This window comes from Dendronephthya gigantea, unplaced genomic scaffold (assembly GCF_004324835.1).
Source record: "Dendronephthya gigantea isolate DGI-Jeju-01 unplaced genomic scaffold, DenGig_1.0 000278F, whole genome shotgun sequence".
Taxonomy (NCBI): domain Eukaryota; kingdom Metazoa; phylum Cnidaria; class Anthozoa; order Malacalcyonacea; family Nephtheidae; genus Dendronephthya; species Dendronephthya gigantea.
Genome location: NW_021163288.1, coordinates 124568 through 149016, shown reverse-complemented (window position 1 = coordinate 149016; position 24449 = coordinate 124568). Strand labels below are relative to the sequence as shown.

Sequence of the window (24449 nt, the reverse complement as noted above, 5' to 3'; positions counted from 1 at the left end):
TATCAATCATGATGCTAAAACCTGTCCAGAAGTCAAATATTATTACAGCTTTTAAAGCTGCCGTTGAACTGTCTACAAAAAAACTGTGTAGCCTCCATCGTCATCCCTCTGAGAACATTTTTAAAAGCAAGTGTCAAGTGTAACAAAGAAATGTTTTAAATTTTAACTCCGCAAGACTTTTAAATATACACCATGATTAGCAATATAAGATTCAAACATTCAAAATTTTAAAAGTAGCATTATAGTAACCTCTTTGATATGTTGTTGATTCATATCACTTTTGTGATTTAATGTTGTGATCTTTTCACTTCGTCTCAGTCTTCGCTAATAAGGACTACAAATATTAGACTAATAGAACTGAGTTATCAATTTTGATGCTAAAACCTGTCAATGAGTCAAATGTTATTACACTTTTTAAAGTGGCCTTTTAACTATATACCCAAAATTGTCCAGCCTTCTTCGTCATCCGTCCCAGAAGATTTTCAGCAAGTGTCAAGTATAACAAAGTAATAATGTAAATTTCAACTCGGCAAAACTTATTCAATATACGCCATGATTAGGAATATAAGATTCAAGTATTATTCAAAATTTTCAAAGTAACCATATAGTAAAATCTTTGATATGTTGCTTCATATCACCTTTGTGATGTATGTTGTGATCTTTTCACTTCATCTATATCTTCGCTAAGAAGTATAAGAAATATTACACCAAGAGAAAACTGAGTTATCAGTCACGATGCTGAAACCTGTCTAGAAGTCAAATATTATTACAGCTTTTAAAGCTGCTTTTGAACTGTCTACATAAAAACTGTGCAGCCTCTATCGTCATCCCTTTCAGAACATTTTTAAAAGCAAGTGTCAAGTATAACAAAGAAATGTTTTTAAATTTTAACTTTGCAAGACTTTTAAATATACGCTATGATTTGCAATATAAGATTCAAAGATTATTCAAAATTTTAAAAGTAGCATTATAGTAACTTCTTTGATATGTTGTTGATTCATATCACTTTTGTGATTTAATGTTGTGATCTTTTCACTTCGTCTTAGTCTTCGCTAATAAGTACTACAAATATTAGACTAATGGAAATGAGTTATCAATTTTGATGCTAAAACCTGTCAATCAGTCAAATGTTATTACACTTTTTAAAACAGCCTTTAACTATATACCCAAAATTGTGAAGCCTCCTTCGTCATCCCTCACAGAAGATTTCTGCAAGTGACAAGTATAACAAAGTAATGATGTAAATTTCAACCCTGCAAAACTTATTGAATATACGCCATGATTAGGAATATAAGATTCAAGTATTATTCAAAATTTTCAAAGTAACCATATAGTAAAATCTTTGATATGTTAATTAATATCACCTTTGTGATGTATGTTGTGATCTTTTCACTTCGGCTATATGTTCGCTAATAAGTATAAGAAATATTACACCAAGAGAAAACTGAGTTACAATCATGATGCTAAAAGCTGTCCAGAAGTCAAATATTATTACAGCTTTTAAAGCTGCCGTTGAACTGTCTACATAAAAACTGTGCAGCCTCCATCGTCATCCCTCTCAGAACATTTTTAAAAGCAAGTGTCAAGTATAACAAAGAAATGTTTTTAAATTTTAACTCTGCAAGACTTTTAAATATACGCTATGATTTGCAATATAAGATTCAAACATTATTCAAAATTTTAAAAGTAGCATTATAGTAACTTCTTTGATATGTTGTTGATTCATATCACTTTTGTGATTTAATGTTGTGATCTTTTCACTTCGTCTTAATCTACGCTAATAAGTACTACAAATATTAGACTAATGGAAATGAGTTATCAATTTTGATGCTAAAACCTGTCAATCAGTCAAATGTTATTACACTTTTTAAAACGGCCTTTTAACTATATACCCAAAATTGTGAAGCCTCCTTCGTCATCCCTCACAGAAGATTTCTGCAAGTGTCAAGTATAACAAAGTAATGATGTAAATTTCAACTCTGCAAAACTTATTGAATATACGCCATGATTAGGAATATAAGATTCAAGTATTCAAAATTTTCAAAGTAACCATATAGTAAAATCTTTGATATGTTGAATAATATCACCTTTGTGATGTATGTTGTGATCTTTTCACTTCGGCTATATCTTCGCTAATAAGTATAAGAAATATTACACCAAGGGAAAACTGAGTTATCAATCATGATGCTAAAACCTGTCCAGAAGTCAAATATTATTACAGCTTTTAAAGCTGCCGTTGAACTGTCTACATAAAAACTGTGTAGCCTCCATCGTCATCCCTCTCAGAACATTTTTAAAAGCAAGTGTCAAGTGTAACAAAGAAATGTTTTAAATTTTAACTCCGCAAGACTTTTAAATATACACCATGATTAGCAATATAAGATTCAAACATTCAAAATTTTAAAAGTAGCATTATAGTAACATCTTTGATATGTTGTTGATTCATATCACTTCTGTGATTTAATGTTGTGATCTTTTCACTTCGTCTCAGTCTTCGCTAATAAGGACTACAAATATTAGACTAATAGAACTGAGTTATCAATTTTCATTAGAAGATGCGCCCCGACTAAGTGTGTAATTTAGCGCTACCAAAGGTTCATGGGACAGCTGACAACGCGGTTTGTTCTGATTGGCCAGCCTCTTCATGGTTCCGAGCGCTTCCGAGCAACGGCTTTGGTTACACACGCCCGTACCAGGAAATCCACGCTCGGCTATATTCAATTTCACAGTAAACAGTTGTGCTGCTTTGGACGGTCAGAGTGTATGTGCTTATAAAATTCGATCGTTCTTTTTCTTGGTAACATTTTTTCTCGCCATGGCTATGTTTAATGTTGGAGATGCTGTGGAAGCTTTAGATGAAGTGTCTGTCTGGTCAAAAGGCAAGATCATCGCGAAAGAAGGCGAGAACTTCGTCATTTCTTTTGACGGTTTTGGCAGCATGTGGGACGTCTGTGTCAGTCCTGAGAATGTGAGGCCTGTTACTGTTGTTTGCTTGCCGAGAAAAAGATCCAGGAATAATCAAAATATGGTGAGTTATTCATTCAATGATCAGCATCGCCTAGTAGAGGATTACCTGTCCGTTTTGGACCTTATGCTTATATAACTCGTTGTGTTTATAGTGTAGTCTGATGTGATTGCCATTAATACTGTTAGCTAGGTCTTGTTCTTCAAAACTAGTACTTTAGCTTGAACTAAACTGAAAATAACATGTTCTTTCTTAAACTCTGCACCTAAAGTTACTGTTTTGAACTGATACATTCATCATTCATGTCTGTAAATGAACTTTGACTGGGTATTTATTCTATTTAAATCTTCACTTGCAGTCTGAAAGCCTTAAGAAAGTCCAAGCTGGAGATGAAATATATGTGAGAGGGAATGGAAAAGTGAATGTGGTTCAAGTTGACCCAATCAATGGAAAGCTGATGGTATGTAATTATGATATGTATGTCAATTTTTATAGGGAAGGGACAATATATATCAGCAATTAATGCACCAAAAGATAAATTATACAGAGAGTAATAAAATAGTGCATTTTATTAACAGGTTGAAGTTGACGGTACACATAAACAAGTTGGTGTCGATGAACTGTGCCCTCCACCACAGCTGCACCCACAAAAAAGAAATGGCAATGTCATGAAAGGCAAAAGAGCAAACAAAAAAAGGAGACGAGAGGAAACACCTTTGTTTGAGGAGAGTGAGCACCAGTTGGGTGGTGAGGTGGCAATGCCACTGGACAATTTATGCCATATTTATATCTTATGCGGGATGATGGTGTTTTTAAAAGTGGGCGATATTGTTACGGTGGAGGGAATGAGCTTGCCATTTGTCATTTGTAAGTTGTTTGTGGGTGAGGATGGCTGTACCAGTGCTAAGTTGGCTAAGTTGTGAATACTGGTATAGAAGATCATTTTATTATTACTTGTGATGTTAAATTTATTGTTAAATATTCAAATGGAAAGGTTTCCCTGAGAGGTTCAGTGAAGGACAAAATTGAGCATGAAGCATTTGTTGAATATATTGGGTTTGTGGAAGGTAATGGTGATATTAGTGTTCAGAGCCAAATGAGGAAACAGTTGTTAGGTCATGCCATGCGTGTTGGTGTTCAAGGTGGATTTGGGAATTTAAGTAGCATGAAAGTTAATTTAGGGCCATCAGATATGTTAATAGATAGCAAGATCTTTAAATTTTCTGGGATGACTGGTGTGTGTAAGTACTCTTTGGTGGCAGATGGAGATTTTGAGTTTTTGGATAGCATTATGGGAAGTGGTTGGGATTACAAGTTGGGCAAAGGTGATGATTCATTTTTTAAATTTATCACAGAATTACATGTAAAAAGGTCTTCTGACCTTAATCTTTTTATTGTGGCAAGGTTTGCCCAATCACAATGTAAATTTAATATGGCATACCGTAATGATTGTTGCAAGGCAATAAAGGAAGGCAGACAGCAGATGGAGAACATTACACTATAACTCATTATTAGAATGTAAATACATTACAATACTTGTACTTGTAACAATTTTATCTGTTAATAAATATTTGCTTATTCACAACCATGAAGCTATAATACCAGTTTATTTTACCAAAAAGTAAGGTGTGATATAGTGTATCTAATTGGTTTCACATTGCATTATTATACTAGTATATACATTATATGCAACAACCCTCGCTTCATTAAATGCATTAATTACAGCTCCAACAATTTTATTAATGAACTGACATCCCCCTGAAAATAACCATGTTTTAACCAATAGCTCTTCATTACTGTACCTATATGCATATACCTGCATGACTGAAATTGTTAATTATTACCCAGTCTTAATTGTTCATTAACTTCTTCAAAGTATTTCTGGCCTTTTTTACCATATTCTTCCTTCTGTTGAGTTGTCAGAGCTTTGTATATTTCAGCAAGGACAGGCTGAATTTCCTTGAATGGTAACCCGTTAATATTCACCTGCGGAGACTTTTCTTTCACAAACATGGCAAAAGCAGTGGGGGGGCGCTTTAGTTCTTCATTACGTTTCTTATGATGACTCCTTTTTGTCTGTTCCATGCTTGACTTTGGCATTCGTGCCACTCCTAGTGCTCTGCAGTGCAATGTTTGTTTGAGATCTCTGAAGGCACCGCAACGCTTGAAGTTTGTTTCCGCAACAGTGGCAACCTTTGTGTGGACTGCTGAGGTTCCTGGAGCAGCTTTAATTTGATCCAGATTGAGTGTATAACTGTCAACGTCAGGCACTGCATTGTCATTCAACTCTGTTACAAGTTGTGGGGATACAATTTTCCAGCCCCTCTGATAGGCAATTGTGATTCCAGGACTTGCACTTCCTTTATTGCATTCTCTTTTGGTGGAAACTACAGTGATGTTCACTGGCAAGTTTTCTGGAATGGTATTTAGGGCATGAACACGCCCACCTTTAACAATAAATAAAATAATAATATGAATAAAATATCAATAAAATCTCTAAACAGGGCGAAGGGCAACTGCATACCTTTCTTTACAATCATATCTGTGAGTTTCTCATGGTTGAGTTTGTGACTGGCAAATGACCCAACAAGAACAAAACGCATGCCAACCAGTGGACCACAATCAGCAGACTTGTCAGATATGGCTGTTCCTTCCACCGAGTTACCTGTCTCACATTCTTTCAGGCATCCATCGACAAACTCCTTAAATTTCTTCTTATTTTCTTCATCTGTATGAGATACACGCTCCCATATCTGCCGGTACATGTGATGGAATATACTTAGGATGGGGTCTTGGTGCTTCCAGCCACCACCACGAGAAGAATGTTGAAAGAAGCGTTGTTGATGCATATAATGCATTCTTTCTCCACCCTCTGTAGACATTCTCATAAGTGATTTAAATGGAAGGGACTTGAAAAGAATAGGGACAATGTCCACACACTTTATCATGTATGGGGTTAATGCATCAGCTCCATATAGAAAACACATCAACCCATGGAAAATATCAGCAGACTTGATGTAGCTGTCAATCTTCTCATCACTTAAACCAAAGATGTAATCCTTTGGATTTAATGAGCATTTCTTGTTTTCATCAATTAGAATTGGAGTTGGTTCTGTTCGATTAATTTCATGCATGATGAAATGGTGCTTCCAGATTAAAGTTTCGCATTCAAATTCTGTGATGTCCGGTGAAGATCTTCCGAGGGAGCTTTGTAAGGAAGCGGGCAATTTCTTTGGGAGGGGGATGTGTTGGGATACTCCGTCCAATATATCGGGGTAGGTTGCATCATGAAAGTATGATGGTGGAGCAGATATTAACTGAGCACATGTCTTATTAAGAGACACTTGCTCAAGTTTGTTCTTCCCAGCTTCGAAGTGAAACTTAAACTGACCTCCTCTAACACCTCTGGCATTAATGTTTGATTCAAGACGTTGGACCAAATTGTCACGCTCTTTCTTCGTGATCATTGCCATGGCCTCCAGATGATAAAGTGACTTGACCTTGCGTGTCAGCAAACTTTCTGTCATTCTTGTCATCATGTGGTCAACACATAAAATGTAGTGGTCTGTAGAAAGGCCTGTAAGGAAATCAATTTTTGTTATAGCAGTGCTACATTTTTGTAACATATTTTACTTTAATGCTAGACAATTTTACTCATCAAGGGAGAACATCCTGTATGCAATGAGCCACGGATATGTCTGTAACCCATTGCTGTTAGTGGCAGCAATAACTGGACAGAGTAAATATATAAAGTGGTCGGTTTTGGCCGCTTTGGGTTTGAATGAGTTAATATATTTTTCTTTACTAACAGCAGATAACTACATTTCCAATATTCTGGAAATGCCAGATTCAACCAAATTCTGTGATTTTAATAAGTTTACCAACTCCCAGGTAAATATAATCTGTTCTACTTACCACTCAAAATTGCATCGGGAATTTCCCTTTCAATGGTTCTTTGTAAACCTGATCGCAAACCAGTTTTTGCACCAACTTTGCCTTTAGTGTCTATTGTCTCATAGTTGTACAAGTTAAATTTATCTTTGCTTGTTGGATCTAAATTAGTGGCAGCCATGGCATCCAGGAACATTGAATCACCAGTAAGAAATATGGAATGGCCACCAGCTTCCATAGTGGTTACCCAGTTGCTTAGCCAGGCTGAGCCTCCATCAACATTCAATTCAAGGTTCAACCGACTGTCTCCACCATAGAAAACACAGACAGGCCACATTTCCTTTGGGCTTTGGTAGCTGCAGTTGTTTAGTAACTGTTCATTGTTCAAGTTGCCAATAGCTATAACAACACTTTTCTGTTTTCCATATGTTCTTGCATCACTATAGAGTTTCCACCATTGGGATTCAGCATCAGTCAGCCATGGATATGCAAATTGCAGGCACTTCTCAAGGCGATCTGGTTGGATCTTCCATCCTGTGGCACAGCGCTCCGGCTTTAGGACAGCTTCACACTCTCCCTTCAATTTTGATTTTAAAGCATCAACAGCATAGGATGTGGAGATCAACCCAGGGAATTTCTTCCGGATATATGCAATGGACTCTGCAGCACTGCTGTTGTCTTCCACATGCAGTATTTCTTGTTGACCAATGTGATGAAGCTTCGCTGCATGTCCCTTTGTTAGCATATCATAGATAGTTCCCTCTTTGGAATCTCTGTGGATGAGTTTTGTCAGATTGATGATGTCCTGAACTGAAAATTTGCCATTCCAATTTCCTGTTTCAGGGGTAACAGTTTTGTCATCATCATTGACAACGGAATATGACAACACAGCCAAAAAATCCTCCTTTGCTCCACGGTGCACTCTCCGAGAAAGGACTGATAATGTACTTTCTTGGATGCGAACACGATTCATGAGAGGGCGGGATTTCCATCGCCTTCCTGATTTGTGTTCAGCACTTGATGATTGTTCCTTATTGAAAAGGTCTGAACTCTTGCTACCAGATTTAACAGGAGTATTCAGTAAATATTTTATAGGTGAAACATTTTCTTTAGAACTGAGAGGTGTTGCACCAGGGGGAAATGGGTTGACAGGCTGAGGGTTCTGTGGGGAATCCACAGGAGCTAATGTAGGTGTGCTCTCGGAGACCTTTCGCTTTGGTGAAGGTGTCTTGACATCTGCCTTTAATTCAACACCATGTAGCTTTTCAAACAAGTGATTTTTTAAGAGCTTTGTTTTCTCAGAAAGTTTATTACCATTTGTTGATCCAGCAGAAAATCCAAACAAGATGCACACAAAGGCCATATAAATGACAAGATATTTCTTCAATCCATTATTGATGAATGCTTTTTCTACATCTAAAAAAACAAGGGTTATTATTATCAGTACTATAGAACTATTCATACATCAACTCCCATCTAAAAATTATTACCCTAGTAACCTATTTTATTCATACCAGATGCAACAATTATATAATATTATTAGAATAATATTATATACAATTATATAATAATTATATAAACAATTATATAAGCCAGACCCAACAAGCTTGTTAACATATACATTTTATTATGCTTGGTCGTCTAGCTGTCGAAATACATTGCCTGAACAACTTTCCTTTCCTTACTCACTCAACATTTGCCATTGGCCGGGCATAGATTTTCACTTGTGGTTCACTAGCAAAACATGTCATTGTAAAAACTGTATTTTTATTAAAAAAATTAAAATATTTAAATACTTATTTATTAGCTAATTTGTTTGCTGGGTTTAAAATATTTGTTCTGATAAATATTGCTCATCTTGAGGAAGCTCTGGGCAGCAAGTCATGTCAGTTCATACAATTTGACACCATGGCATGATACTGAGTTACAACTGTAGAGTCTGTAGCCAGTCTGTAGCCAGTAGCAATATTTCAAACTACAGTAACTGCTAATTCTCCATCAGTCCATAACAATGTCTCGAGTGTCAGTGTTACATACATACCTTGTCCTTGATCAGAGAGAAAGCTTTCAATTTTTTTCCAACCACGATTTTTGACATGCTCGCGTATCCCTAATGGGTCTAAAGAGCTCTCTATGTCAATATATATGATATTGTTGTTGACAACATATGGTAGATCGCTTGGCCAGCCAAGACTTTTAGCAGTTGAAAAGCACTCGCCAAATCCAACTATGGTATTCATACCTCCTCTGCAAACCCTGCAAATAATATATAACAAACACGTTTAATAAACGTCATAGTGATGGTATTTTAATATCATTATTATTATAGATTTCAAAATGCCTAATGGACGAGTAATGACTAATTGTAATTGGCAATAGTATTACATACAGTGGCCATTAAACACTTACCGATCAATACTCCTGTGCTACTTTTCCTCTTCGTACAAATCCACCATACTTTATTCACTTCGAATAAACGTCAAGGCCAAATACCCACAAATGAACTTCAAATCGCTGACTGCTGAGCGTTTATAAAGTGTTCAGTGTGCGTGTGAAATTTGCGTGGGGAAGAAGCAGACAACGGATTGCATCACGGGATATCAACCGCAAATTATGCGGTTGATGCAACAGGCGCAACATTACACACTTAGTCGGGGCTAATCTTGTCATGTGATGCTAAAACCTGTCAATGAGTCAAATGTTATTACACTTTTTAAAGTGGCCTCTTAACTATATACCCAAAATTGTCCAGCCTTCTTCGTCATCCCTCCCAGAAGATTTTCAGCAAGTGTCAAGTATAACAAAGTAATAATGTAAATTTCAACTCTGCAAAACTTATTCAATATACGCCATGATTAGGAATATAAGATTCAAGTATTATTCAAAATTTTCAAAGTAACCATATAGTAAAATCTTTGATATGTTGCTTCATATCACCTTTGTGATGTTGTGATCTTTTCACTTCATCTATATCTTCGCTAAGAAGTATAAGAAATATTACACCAAGAGAAAACTGAGTTATCAGTCACGATGCTGAAACCTGTCTAGAAGTCAAATATTATTACAGCTTTTAAAGCTGCCGTTGAACTGTCTACATAAAAACTGTGCAGCCTCTATCGTCATCCCTTTCAGAACATTTTTAAAAGCAAGTGTCAAGTATAACAAAGAAATGTTTTAAATTTTAACTCCGCAAGACTTTTAAATATACGCTATGATTTGCAATATAAGATTCAAACATTATTCAAAATTTTAAAAGTAGCATTATAGTAACTTCTTTGATATGTTGTTGATTGATATCACTTTTGTGATTTAATGTTGTGATCTTTTCACTTCGTCTCAGTCTTCGCTAATAAGGACTACAAATATTAGACTAATAGAACTTAGTTATCAATTTTGATGCTAAAACCTGTCAATGAGTCAAATGTTATTACACTTTTTAAAGCGGCCTTTTAACTATTCACCCAAAATTGTCCAGCCTTCTTTGTCATCCCTCCCAGAAGATTTTCAGTAAGTGTCCAGTATCACAAAGTAATGATGTAAATTTCAACTCTGCAAAACTTATTCAATATAATGTTGTGATCTTTTCACTTCGTCTTAGTCTTCGCTAATAAGTACTACAAATATTAGACTAATGGAAATGAGTTATCAATTTTGATGCTAAAACCTGTCAATCAGTCAAATGTTATTACACTTTTTAAAACGGCCTTTTAACTATATACCCAAAATTGTGAAGCCTCCTTCGTCATCCTTCACAGAAGATTTCTGCAAGTGTCAAGTATAACAAAGTAATGATGTAAATTTCAACTCTGCAAAACTTATTGAATATATGCCATGATTAGGAGTATAAGATTCAAGTATTATTCAAAATTTTCAAAGTAACCATATAGTAAAATCTTTGATATGTTGATTCATATCACCTTTGTGATGTATGTTGATCTGATCTTCACTTCGGCTATATCTTCGCAAATAATAAAAGAAATATTACACCAAGAGAAAACTGAGTTATCAATCATGATGCTAAAACCTGTCCCGAAGTGAAATATTATTACAGCTTTTAAAGCTGCCGTTGAACTGTCTACATAAAACTGTGTAGCTCCATCGTCATCCCTCTCAAACATTTTAAAAGCAAGTGTCAAGTATAACAAAGAAATGTTTTAAATTTTAAGTCCGCAAGACTTTAAATACTATGATTCGCAAATATAAGATTACAAACATTATAAAATTTTAAAAGTAGCATTAGTAACACTTTGATATGTTGTTGATTCATATCACTTTGTGATTTAATGTTGTGATCTTTTCACTGTCTCAGTCTTCGCTAATAAGTTACTACAATATTAGACTAATAGAACTGAGTTATCAATTTTTGATGCTAAAACCTGTCAATGAGTCAAATGTAATTACCCTTTTTAAAGTGGCCTTTTAACTAATTACCCAAAATTGTCCATCCTCCTTTGTCATCCCTCCCAGAAGATTTTCAGCATGTGTCAAGTATAACAAAATAATGATGTAAATTCCAACTCTGCAAAACTTATTCAATATACGCCATGATTAGGAATATAAGATGCAAGTATTATTCAAAATTTTCAAAGTAACCATATAGTAAAATCTTTGATATGTTGATTCATATCACCTTTGTGATGTATGTTGTGATCTTTTCACTTCATCTATATCTTCGCTAAGAAGTATAAGAAATATACACCAAAGAAGAAAATGAGTAAATCACGATGCTGAAACCTGTCTAGAAGTCAAATATTATTACAGCTTTTAAAGCTGCCGTTGAACTGTCTACATAAAAACTGTGCAGCCTCTATCGTCATCCCTTTCAGAACATTTTTAAAAGCAAGTGTCAAGTATAACAAAGAAATGTTTTAAATTTTAACTCTGCAAGACTTTTAAATATAGGGTATGATTTGCAATATAAGATTCAAACAATATTCAAAATTTTAAAAGCAGCATTATAGTAACTTCTTTGATATGTTGTTGATTGACACTTCCATACGAGATGGTGGCCTATCAGGGCAACTACGACTAAAATGACCTTCGTTACCACAGATGAAACACTTCTGAACCTGACCTTTATAATAGACAGCGCACCAATGATCTGCAATGCGTAGTCTGGCCGGGATCTCAGTCGTGATATCCATTAAGACATTTCTAGTACCTGTGTATATTTTAGAATACGTCTCACTTTTAATTAATTTTATGGAACCATAAGAGGATAAAGCAATTTGAATTTTATCATCCGGGATACCATAAGACAGACAGGTAATATTCACCCATTTGTATTGCGACACAGGTTTAAATGTTACGGGAAAAACTCGAACCAAATATAAAGCTGATTCCACAGCACCCAGTTTACGAGAACTTTTGCAAGTTATGCGAAAACGGCCAGGCGCCATATAAACAATCGCCTCAAAAGTTTCAAAAAAATTTTCACATTGTCCACGGAATTCATCTATTACCTCGCCAAACATTAACGTTGCGAGCTTCGATTTCCTCGGACAAAACAATGTCAACAGTACGGTTTATGAACGGAATCATATCCAAAATACCCACTGTTTGTGGCAGACTACCAATATATAACAATAATACAAAACTTGTTCACACAGTAATAATATATTTGAGCAGAATAAAGCTCAGAAATACAATCAAATAATATACACTTAATTCACCTCAGCTCAAAGAAAAGAAGTAAACTACAGCCAAAAGACAGTAAAAGCAATGGCGAGACCCTTGCCCAAAAGAAAGACAGAGAGTCCAGCAAAGAAAAAACTTCACACTCTGAAAATACAGAAAAGATGGAGTCCAGCAAAGAGGCTAACCCTTTGCCGTCCAAAAGACAAAGAAAGGGAGTTAAGCAAAGACTGAGCTTTGCCTCCCAAAAACACACAGAAAAGGGAAAGCAAAAAGCTTTGCCGCCCGAAAAAGAGAAAGGGGAGTCCAGCAAAGGCTGAGCTTTGCCCCCCCTAAAAACACACAGAGAATAGGGAGTCCAGCAAAGACTAAGCTTTGCCCCCCCTAAAAACACACAGAGAATAGGGAGTCCAGCAAAGGCTAAGCCTTGCCCCCCCAAAAAAAGAAAAGAAGAAGAAGGGAGTCCAGCAAAGTCCCAGCTTTGCCCTCCCAAGAATAAAGAAAGAGTATAGTAAATAACACGGAGAACCAGAAAAGGCAGACTATTCCTTTTCCCTCCACTAAAAAAATAAAGAAGGACCAGCAATTAAATTGCCCCTTCACCAAAATTCTCGACCAATTGATCTTATTTCAATTTATTATACGTTTGAAATTATATACATGAGAGTGCTATATGTAATATTCCAAGAACTGGATACAATAAGATCTACAGGTATAATTACATAGTCACGATCAAATTTAAAAAGCTACACTTGACCAGCAAATGATTTGTCCTTTAAATTATCAAGAGACCAAGATAACGTTCAGCAATAAAAATGAATGATCAACATTCATAAGAGAATTCGACGTTTTTAGCAACTAGATCATAAAGTTCGCATTTGAGATCAAAGTCAATAGCATCTATATCATCGATATATTCCGGGTGCCTAAAGGCGAAAAAGTTCAGGTAACCCCTCAGGGTCTCAGAATCCAGGTCTTTTAATACTGATAAATCATTCTCCGATGGAGGGTTCAGAAGATCAGGCAGAAGCAAAGCGGCGTAGAACCAGGACATAAACAGTTCGTATTGGGCATAGGTAACGGGATGGTCAGCTTTAGCCGTAGAAGGTAATGGGGGTTCAACAAAGAAGGGATGGTGAAGGAAATCTAGATCAGGAGGCAATACAGGGGTACATATAGCAGCGAGTGCAGCTGGACGAAGGTCACTTTCTTCCGGGGATAACAGCGTTGGATGACGGAAAGCGAAAGCTTTCTTGAAACGGGGCAAGTCAACCAGAGGAATCGATTCGGTCATATCTTCAATGACTTTCTTGTAATCGGCGGTCACCTCAGAAAAAGCGACAAGTCTGACACGGGCTTGTTCATAATCGATGTACTCTACTGGAGCATCATCATCCATAGACGGAGGTGGAGACAAGTCTTTAGCTTGCTCCTCAGGAGAAGTTTGTTGCTGCGTTGTCGACTGGTCGTCTACTGGAGCATCACGATCAGGCAAAATTGGAGGCAAATCAATGACTTGCTCCTCAGGAGAAATTCGCTGCTGCTTTGTCAACTGGTCGTTTAATTCTGGACCCAAACGTTTCCCAGAATCCACATGACGCGGGGTTTCTTCAGAAACGTTTGAAAAGGTGGTATCGTCGGATGACTTTATCACTGTTACGTGTGTCGAGGGCAAATCTGGCGTAGGCAGAACCACTTCCATCGGTCCCGTAATTGGGTTTGGGAGAGTGGGACCTTTTTTGCGAGGGCAGTTTTTAGAAACATGCCCCGTCTGTTCACACCTGAAACACTGTTGAATCTGGCCGCGATAGAAAACATTCACAGGATGATGATCGATGGTTATACGAGAGGGTATTGGCCTCTTCAAATCCATCTTAACGGTGAACACCGAGATACCGATACCGTTCACCAATTCACGACGTATCTTCAGCACATTACCATAATCTGATAACCGAGATTTTATCGTATTCTCAGTCGTGCCAAACATGACACGTGTCAGCTTTACCCATTGAAGACTAGGAGCTGGAGAAAGCTTGATCGGGTGACCTCGAAAAGTCAACCCCTGAGCTCGAAGCTCGACAGCAGCCTCGGCTGTACGGCAGTGGATGAGCACTGATGCTGCGCCCGACTGCATTACATTTTCATTCCAAGATGGAATATTCTCTGATTGATGACAAAAGTCATCAACCAACTCTTGTAGCGTGATGGACTTGCCAGCGACCAGCAACAGTTCAGCCAGAACACCAACAAGCGCCTGTTCAGCATGGGGAATAAAGACCATCCTGAGACGAAGATCCAAATCGCCACAACACCAAAGGGAGCCACCAAAAGAGACCACCAGAGGAGGAGAGCCTACTGGATCCAAACACCGGTAGACCACCAGAAAGACACCAATGGACCACCAGCACACAACACCAACTTGATTTTGGACAGATTATCGAGAATTCTTTTCAATACACTTCTTTCACGAGTACGAAAACTAAATCACTTGATCTTATTTTGATTTATTATACGTTTGAAATTATGTACATGAGAGTGCTATATGTAACATTCCAAGAACTGGATACAATAAGACCTGCAGGTATAATTACATAGTCGCAATCAAATTTAAAAGCTACACTTGACCAGCAAATGATTTGTCCTCTAAATTATCAAGAGCCCGAGATAACATTCAGCAATAAAAATGAATGATCAACATTCATAATTAAAATCGAGATTTTTAGCAACTAAATCATAAAGTTCGCATTTTAGATCCAAGTCAATAGCATCTATATCATCAATGTATTCCGGGTGCCTTAAGGCGAAAAAGTTCAGGTAACCCCTCAGGGTCTCAGTGTCCAGGTCTTTTAATACTGATAAATCATTCTCCGTTGGAGGGTCCAGACGTTCCGGCAGAACCAAAGCGGCGTACAACCAGGACATAAACAGCTCGTATTGAGCATAGGTAACAGGATGGTCGGCTTTAGCCTTAGAAGGTAATGGAGGTTCAACAAAGAAGGGATCGTTAAGGAAATCTAGATCAGGAGGCAATACAGGGGTTTGTATAGCAGCGAGTGCAGCTGGACGAAGGTCACTTTCTTCCGGGGATAATAAGGTTGGATGACGGAAAGCAAAAGCTTTCTTAAAACGAGGCAGGTTTATCAAAGGAATCGATTCGGTCATATCTTCAATAGCTTTCTTGTCATCGGCAGTCACTTCTTCAAAACCGACAAGTCTGACGCGAGCTTGTTCATAATCGATATACTCCACTGGAGCATCATCAGTCATGCTGGAATCATCACGGTCAGGTGAAGGCAAGTCTTTGACTTGCTCCTCAGGAGATGACTTGTCGTCCACAGGAGCATCATCAACATCAGGCAAAATTGGAGGCAAGTCAATGCCTTGCTCCTCAGGAGAAGTTCACTGCTGTTTTGTCAACTGGTCATTTAATTCTGGACCCAAACGTTTCCCAGAATCCACATGACGTGGGGTTTCTTCAGAAACGTTCGAAAGGGTGGAATCGTCAGATGGCTTTGTCACTGTCACCTCTGTCGAGGGCAAATCTGGCGTAGGCAGAACCACTTCCATCGGTCCCGTAATTGGGTTTGGGAGAGTGGGACCTCTTTTGCGAGGGCAGTTTTTAGAAACATGCCCCGTCTGTTCACACCTAAAACACTGTTGAATCTGGCCGCGATAGAAAACATTCACAGGATGATGATCGATGGTTATACGAGAGGGTATTGGCCTCTTCAAATCCATCTTAACGGTAAACACTGAGATACCGATACCGTTCACGAGTTCACGTCGTATCTTCAGCACATTACCATAATCTGATAACCGAGATTTTATCGTATTCTCAGTCGTGCCAAACATGACACGAGTCAGCTTTACCCATTGGAGACTAGGAGCTGGAGAAAGCTTGATCGGGTGACCTCGAAACGTCAACCCCTGAGCTCGAAGCTCGACAGCAGCCTGAGCCGTACGACAGTGGATGAGCACTGATGCAGCACCTGACTGCATGACATTTTCAATCCAAGATGGAATACTCTCTGATTGATGACAAAAGTCATCAACCAACTCTTGTAACGTGATGGACCTGCCAGCGACCAGCGACAGATCAGCCAGAACACCAACAAGAGCCCGTTCAGCATGGGGAATAGAAACCATCCTGAAACACCGGTAGACCACCAGAAAGACACCAATGGACCACCAGAACACAACACCAACTTGATTTTGGACAGATTATCGAGAATTCTTTTCAATACACTTCTTTCACGAGTACGAAAACTAAATCACTTGATCTTAGCCAAAAGGCCGAGAAGCGATAACCCGTCTTCGGCTCGCCACCAAGACTTTATTGCGCGTCGGCGAGCCCGCTCGACCCGGTGGCCGCTGCTGGTGTGCGATCGAGCGAGCTGAATCAGTCGCCGGCACGAAGAAGAAGCGAAGCAATGTCGCCGCAGCTCTCGTTATTTCGTGAACGGGTTCGATGCGAGGCCGGCGGGCCGCCTACGCTTGCCGAGACGTCCTCGCGGTCACGCTTTGCTGCTGCTGCCGCCGCCGAGCCATTCTATATTGTCGAGAGTTGGTTAACAACGATGATCGTGAAGCTGTTTTTTGCGGTTTTTTTATCAGTTCCGATAGATAGTTGGTTATTCATTTATCTACGTCGATGTGTTGCCTCGCAAGAGTTGTGGTGCTGTGGTATGTGCTGATATCCGAGACGTTGTTATATATAGTGTGACGAACCTCTCGACGCTGCGGTAGCGGTGGTAGTATGTATATGTATGTAGTACCGGCACGCCATCCGTCGATCGGTAGCGAGAGCTAATCAATAGGTGTCGAATTTCAAACGATTTTCCGAGATTCGGTTACACTTAATAACTTGTGACAACCCGGCGGCGGCACCGTTGTTAAAAAATCAAGTTGTTATTAGCTTTCACACGACGCACGCTTCTGAGTTTTAGACCTGTTGTTTTTCGATTTTTTTGTTTGAATCATGAATAAGATGTGGTTGACGAAGGGGGAGAAGGGGACGAGCGCGAACGCAGGTCCCCACTACCAGAAATTATACGCTCGAGTTACCCACATTAGGGGTAATCGCAGGAGTCAACCCAGTCGAAGTGCAATGAAAGGGCCTCATCCTGAGAGGACCTCCTAGTTGATCAAGGTGCCTCTCGCGTCAGGTAAATATGCTTTTGTGGCAGCGCCGTTGACTTATAACTGTGGCGACGAAGCGTTTCGATCGCGGTCGTTAACCGCCGCCGCGTTGCAGTAGTGAATAATATTCATACAGGTACGTACGTTCGCCGTTTCGGTTATCAATGCGGCTGTTCGTAACTGGTTTTCCGATCGATCGAGGAGTCCAGCGACTGCGGCGGTTCGTCTGAAATGATGGAAAGCGGCATGAGTTGATATGTGAGGTTTAACTCTACCGAAACAGAATTCTAGAAAGAACAATGCCAATTAAGTTATTGCATTGAATAATAATATAGGGATGCATGGCTGAATATAAAAGATAGCTACTAGATCGGGGATACCATAGATGATAGAATCATATACTAAGCAAGTTTTCAGTGTTACTGAATTCGGCATCAGTATTTTTGTTTCGATTAAAATGATTTGATTCTTCCCCCGTTGAGGGGAAGAGGGCCGTACTCGGATGTAGTGCAATACCGAGACAACCCGTGGCCAGGGCGAAGCAAGCTTCAATCCCAGGGCCGAAGGCCAAAAATCAGTTTAATATATGAGTTAGGCATTGCCTAACATATCAGATATTAAGCTGATAAGAACAGATACTTTTTTTTTTTGTTTTTCAAAGACTTTATTTGCCATAATTATACTATTTACAAAAATGTTGATTCTTGGTTTCTTGATTCATGTTCTAGGTTCTAATTAAACGTTTTCATCGTGTGTTTGTCTCTTTCAGATTTTTCTATATATATTTGTTCATAATTAGACTATTTACAATATTTCTTAATTCCCTGCTCTGCCGTTAAGTTCTTAGGTTGATGGTGTCTCTTTCAGATGTAGAATATCAGCTCGTTTTCCTGGGCGCGGACAAGAACGCTTTTGTAGCTCCAGAGTTGGTCGAATCTCTGTGGGTTATTTCTGTGATCTCTTTTGATGAGTTCTTTGATGTCGTGCAAGACTTGCTTCCGTAGATTTCCGTGGGAGAATTTTGCATTCTGGACCTTTTTGTTCCGCGTTTTCCAAATATGGTATGCACTCAGTACAGCTATGGTATGACATAATTCCTTTACTTGGTCATTTGGTGGTAGGTGGCTTTGAATACCAAAAGTTCGATGGTAATTTTGATGTCGTGGCCGGCAATTTGCGTAAGTAAGGTCTGCATGTCTTTCCATAACTCTTGCGCTCGCGTGCAGCTAATTATGGCAAGGTACATGTCTTCTCCGGCATTGCAGAAGGGACAGGTTTTACTGATGTCCATTCCCCATTTTCGCAGATAGCTCTTCGTAGTCAGAACTCTGTGGGTTAGTCGCCATAGGAAGTCTTTTGCACGGTTGTGGCAAGATATGCGCCACAGGGATGTCCAAACGTCAGGGAAGGATGGGATGTTTTGTGTGTACCTTCGCCATTCTCGTTCAGCTCGGGGTTGGTGTTCACTGGAGATGAGGGTTCTCAAGTTTCTGGTTGTTAGTTCTGCTGGCTTGAGTGCTCTACGATTGTTCTGGATAAAGGAGTTTATCTCTGCATACCACGGGGGCGTTTTTCCGGGGTTTTCGTGTGGTTTTGTGTTGGATCTCAACCATTGCCATTCTGGGACGTTTCCAAGTATTTGTCCGGTCCAATAGCGTCCGTAGTTCACCCATGGGGCATTGAAGGGTCGCGTGGTGATCTCTCGTACCCACTTTATCAGGGAGGTGGTCCGGGTGTGGTGTAGATCGGGTATGCCAAGGCCGCCTTTGCTGAAGGGTAGATGGCATGTTTCTCGTGATATTAACTCGTTCTTTCCGCTCCAGAGAAAGTGGAACGTTGCTCGCTGCATCCGTGTGATGATGTTATCAGGTATGACGAAGATAGAAGCCAGGTAAACCAAGGTGGCTATGGCATATGTCTGGAGAAGGACCGATTTTCCTTTCAGAGTAAGGTGGCGTTTGGACCAACGTTCCAATGTTGTTTCGGCTGTAGACGCCGGCTTAGACCAGTCTTGTTGCATATTGTTGCCGATATTTGTTCCAAGAGCTCGGATGGAATCAATTCTCCACTGAATTGGAATGGGGCTATGGTCTCGCCCAGCTTGTGCGCCAACATAGGTGCCTTCGGTTTTCCGTAGGTTCAATCTGCTGCCGCTAACCCTTTCGTATTCCGCCAGTGTGTCAAAAGCCGCGATGACCGAACCGTCGTCTGGTAGTGTTAGGGTACCATCATCTGCGTATGCCACTATCTTGCTCTTCTCCGGTGTGCCCGGGATCTGGATTCCCCGAATGGATGGGTTGGCTCGTATGGCTGCGCACACGCTTTCGATGGTGAGTACATATAGCAGTGGCGAGAGTGGGCATCCCTGGCGTACCCCACGGTGTATTTGGATTCTGTCTGACAGATGTCCGTTGTTCGTGACGCGGCAGTTTGCCCCGGCGTAGATTGTGCGAATCCACCGGCGAAAGGATGGACCATAATTGAGTTTTGTCAGGGTTTTCTCCAGGAAAGTTCTATTTACCCGGTCGAAGGCTTTCTCTTGATCAAGGTTGATTAAAATAAGGTTAGAGGTGTTAGCGGTTGCATCGTGGGCCATGTCGCGAAGTCGGAACACGTTGTCAAAGATTGTTCGGCCTGGTATGCCGCACGTCTGGTCTTTGTGAATCACGTCCGTCAGTGTTGGTCTGAGACGGTTGGCCAGGAGGGTGGTCAGCAGCTTATAGTCCGTGTTCAGAAGGGAAATTGGTCTCCAGTTCTCGAGGCGCAGCCTGTTCCCTTTCTTGTATAAAAGTCGTAGCAGCGATTCTCTTTGTGATGGTGAGAGTTCTTCGTACTGGAAAGCCAGGTTGAATATGTTTAGCAGTTCGGGTGCAAACTCTTTCCAAAACATTCTGTAGAATTCGGTGGTGAGTCCGTCCGGGCCTGGGGATTTGTTGTTGTGCATGTGGCCCAGCGCTTGGTTGAGTTCGTTGCTGGTTACGGGGCCTTCGCAGGTTTTCTTGCTTCCGTTACTCAGCGTGTTGGGTAATTGATCTAGGAAACTATCTTGTCCTGTCTGGTCTACTGGCTCTTCGGCGTATAGGTCTTGATAGAACGACCGTGTTGCTTCTAGGATATCCCATTGGGACGTCACTTCGCCTTGATCCGTTTCTAGACTGGAGATTGTTGCATTTTGTTGTTTTGCTCGTTCTAGCTGGAAAAAGTACCGAGTTGGACGTTCTCCATCTTCGAGCCATCTCGCTCGGCTGCGTATCTTTACCCCGTCGAGTCTTTCCTGTACTAGCACGTCCAGTTTCTGTTCGAGGTCCTGGATGCTTGTTTTGTCGGGGTGGATTGCGTTCTTTTGGGCCGTTAATTCCTGCAGCAGATTGTTTTCAGCTGCTCTTCTCCCTCTGCTCTTTCTTACTCCGTGGGTAATGGCGATCTCTTTGAAATGTTCTTTGGCTGCATCCCACCACTCTAGCATATTTGGGAATTGGTCTTTTCTTGTCTGCCAATATGTAAAAAAGGCTCATATGTCTCTTTGGAACCCAGTGTCCTTTAGCAAGTTGGCATTCAATTTCCACGTTCCTCTACCCCTGTTGTTGTCATTCAAGGTGAGTGCAATTTCCGCTACGGAGTGGTCCGAGTGTGGGCAGGCTCTGATGCTTGAGTGCACTTTCAGTCCGTCCGTTGTATACCAGCGGTCGAGCCGGGATCGTATCGAGAAATCTTTGTTGCTCCAGGAGTATATCCTGTCTTGTGGATGTGTATCTCTCCACGTGTCTGTCAAATTGTTGCTGTCCACGAAGTCTCGAAGTTCCTCTACGCCGATGGTGCCGCTTAGTGGGTTTCCTCCGTATTTATCTTTCTCCAGGTCTTCTACGCAGTTGAAGTCGCCTGCCAGCATGAGGTTGTTGTCTCCTGGCTTGTATTCCCATAGTTTTGTCATGAATTCTTTCCGTTCTCGGGGTATGTTTGGTGCGTATATGTTCATTATGTTTATGTCTGTCCCCATGACAGTTGCGGTGGCCGTGATAACACGACCGTCGTTGTCTCGATTGATGTTGGTCAATACCAGATCTGAGCCAGGTTTTATTAAAATCCCTACTCCTCTGCTTCTAGTTGCTCCAGTGCTCCAGACGCATGTGCCTCCCCATTCGGTGGCCCACAGTTTTTCCTGTTCGGCGTTGTCGTTGTGTGTCTCTTGCAGGCATACAATGTCTGTATTGAAATGTTTCAAAAAATCAAAAACAATGTCTCTCTTCCTTTTTTCCGCTATACCGTTCGTATTTAAACTTATACACTTGAATGTTTACTTGGAAAAGGGGTGTCGACTCTTTCCGTTCGCCACGTTAATCGCATGTTTTTTCTTGGTTTTCCTTCCGGGGAGTTTTGTTGTTCGCGCTGAGGAGGTCGTTTGTTTGTTGCTTTCCTCCGTCGTGGTGGTCATTGGTTGCTGTGTCTCTGCCGTGTCGGTACTGGTGGTTTTCTGGGTCTTCAACGGTGGTTCCGCTTCGGAGTCCGATCCGGATTGCTCACTCGAGTCTGGGGTGATAGTGTAATCCGATTGGTCTTCTGTGGTCGTGGTGCTCTTTGGGGGGTCTAGGGTTGTGCGAGTGGGGGGGGAGATCAGGTTTTTTGAAGGACTGGCCTTCCTCATTCCCTTGTGTTTTCTCTCCTGGTCCCAGTGGGGGTTTCTCGGTTTCGGTCGTACTGGTGACACTTTCAGTTGCGGTGGAGGTGGTCGTACCACCCTCTGTCAAGGCAGGGTTTTCTGGTGCCTTGTGGACTGGCGTCGTGGAGGGTGTGTCTTTCTCGCCGTGTTTGGGCGTTTCTGTGTCCATCTCATCGGAGGTGGCGGTTTCGTTGTTTGCTTCGGTTTGGGCGGGGTGATCTGATGCTTTGTTGGTGTGGGTTTTGGGGGTTGGGTTTCCCCAGCCTGTTTCTGTCTCTTCTCCATCTGGTTCCTGGGTTTCAGTGTCCATTCGGTTGTGGGACGTTTCATCTTCATTGTTTGGGCGTCGGGAATTCGGCTTGGTATTTTGGGCAATCGATCGACTCGTGGCCTTTCTCGTGGCAGTGGAAGCACCGCCTTTCCGGGCATGACCCTTTTGTGTGGCCGGGTTTTCCGCATTCTTTACATACTTTTCCCCCTTTGCAGTCCTTCGCTTCGTGCCCTTCCTGCTGGCAGTTCCGACAGGTGCGCCTTTGCCCTGGGTATGACACTCTTACTCGGTGTTTGCCGGCGTAGATGAATGAGGGTATGTTTTCCTTGATGCTCTTGAACTGGGCAAGTTTGATGCCCGTCTTTATCTGTATTCTGCCGTCCACGTCATCGACGAGGGACACAAGATCTCCGTACAGCTCCATGGTCTGCTGCAGGAAAGAACTGTCACAGTCCAGAGGGTAGCCGAAGATCCTCACCCAGATGTGTCGAACTCTTTCCGTCTCAGTGCTCGTGAGCTGAAATTGCTGGCCACGCAGTGTGATTTTCCGGTTTTTTGCCATGTCTTTCTGTTGCCTTGTTTTAAAAACCACATACCAAGCCACTTTGCTAAAGCATTCAATGCCGTAGATACTGTTCGTATCAATTTCTGCTGTTCTAAGGCTATTAAAAATTTCCTTCCGGAGGACAGCTGGTCCATCTGCGGTGGCCTCAGCTGGCAAGCCCTCCAGATTTAAATATAGAGATCGCGGTCTTTGCATAATTGCGTAGCCGTGACCTTTGACTCGTATAATGTCCAAGCTGGAGAATTTCCGTCTCAAGTGGTAGACGCAGGTATATTATCGTTCGTAACTAGTAAAATATCCGACCTACCGTCGTCCAACATACACCAAAATAACGAGGAAGCTGCGCCGATTCCGCCGATACTAAACACGACGTCCGCGACTCAGTATTAGCGCTGTAATAGCGACGAACGCCGCCGTGCTTGCGCGTAAACAAACACGCCGGTCACGCGACGAATTACAGACGCTTGTATTTCGTTCGGATCCCAATCTTTTACGCTCCAAATACTACCAATCGATGCAGAACATCCTTGCGAGTATTTTGATATGTTTTTTACCTACAAATTGTCGAATTTTGACTACATTTGAATCGAGTTTTAACTGAGCCAAAAGGCCGAGAAGCGATAACCCGTTTTCGGCTCGCCACCAAGACTTTATTGCGCGTCGGCGAGCCCGCTCGACCCGGTGGCCGCTGCTGGTGTGCGATCGAGCGAGCTGAATCAGTCGCCGGCACGAAGAAGAAGCGAAGCAATGTCGCCGCAGCTCTCGTTATTTCGTGAACGGGTTCGATGCGAGGCCGGCGGGCCGCCTACGCTTGCCGAGACGTCCTCGCGGTCACGCTTTGCTGCTGCTGCTGCCGCCGCCGAGCCATTCTATATTGTCGAGAGTTGGTTAACAACGATGATCGTGAAGCTGTTTTTTGCGGTTTTTTTATCAGTTCCGATAGATAGTTGCTTATTCATTTATCTACGTCGATGTGTTGCCTCGCAAGAGTTGTTGTGCTGTGGTATGTGCTGATATCCGAGACGTTGTTATATATAGTCTGACGAACCTCTCGACGCTGCTGTAGCGGTGGTAGTATATGTATATGTATGTAGTACCGGCACGCCATCCGTCGATCGGTAGCGAGAGCTAATCAATAGGTGTCGAATTTCAAACGATTTTCCGAGATTCGGTTACACTTAATAACTTGTGACAACCCGGCGGCGGCACCGTTGTTAAAAAATCAAGTTGTTATTAGCTTTCACACGACGCACGCTTCTGAGTTTTAGATTTGTTTTCGATTTTTTTGTTTGAATCATGAATAAGATGTGGTTGACGAAGGGGGAGA

The 24449-nt window shown here is 41.0% G+C and overlaps 1 protein-coding gene and 2 non-coding genes across 3 annotated transcripts; 1 reads left to right on the top strand and 2 right to left on the bottom strand.

Moving 5' to 3' along the window:
• The first annotated feature begins 2747 nt into the window (after positions 1 to 2747).
• On the top strand, positions 2748 to 3888 carry LOC114541254. Its single transcript, XM_028561230.1, has 3 exons — positions 2748 to 3028; positions 3324 to 3425; positions 3544 to 3888. Exons 1-3 carry the CDS (start codon positions 2816 to 2818, stop codon positions 3886 to 3888), a joined length of 660 nt encoding a protein of 219 aa, XP_028417031.1. The 5' UTR covers positions 2748 to 2815.
• A 13611-nt stretch (positions 3889 to 17499) lies between these two features.
• On the bottom strand, positions 17500 to 17663 carry LOC114541274. The gene has a single exon (XR_003689225.1). It is a non-coding gene; the product is annotated as a U1 spliceosomal RNA (small nuclear RNA).
• A 448-nt stretch (positions 17664 to 18111) lies between these two features.
• Positions 18112 to 18294, bottom strand: LOC114541294. Its single transcript, XR_003689242.1, has one exon. It is a non-coding gene; the product is annotated as a U2 spliceosomal RNA (small nuclear RNA).
• Between the last annotated feature and the right edge of the window lie 6155 nt (positions 18295 to 24449).

Bases quoted from the DNA above. Each gene is read 5' to 3' on its own strand.
- LOC114541254 (XM_028561230.1), top strand. From the start codon at position 2,816: ATGGCTATGTTTAATGTTGGAGATGCTGTGGAAGCTTTAGATGAAGTG. The intron at 3,029-3,323 runs GTGAGTTATTCA...CTTCACTTGCAG, and splicing joins CCAGGAATAATCAAAATATG to TCTGAAAGCCTTAAGAAAGT. The intron at 3,426-3,543 runs GTATGTAATTAT...TTTTATTAACAG, and splicing joins CAATCAATGGAAAGCTGATG to GTTGAAGTTGACGGTACACA.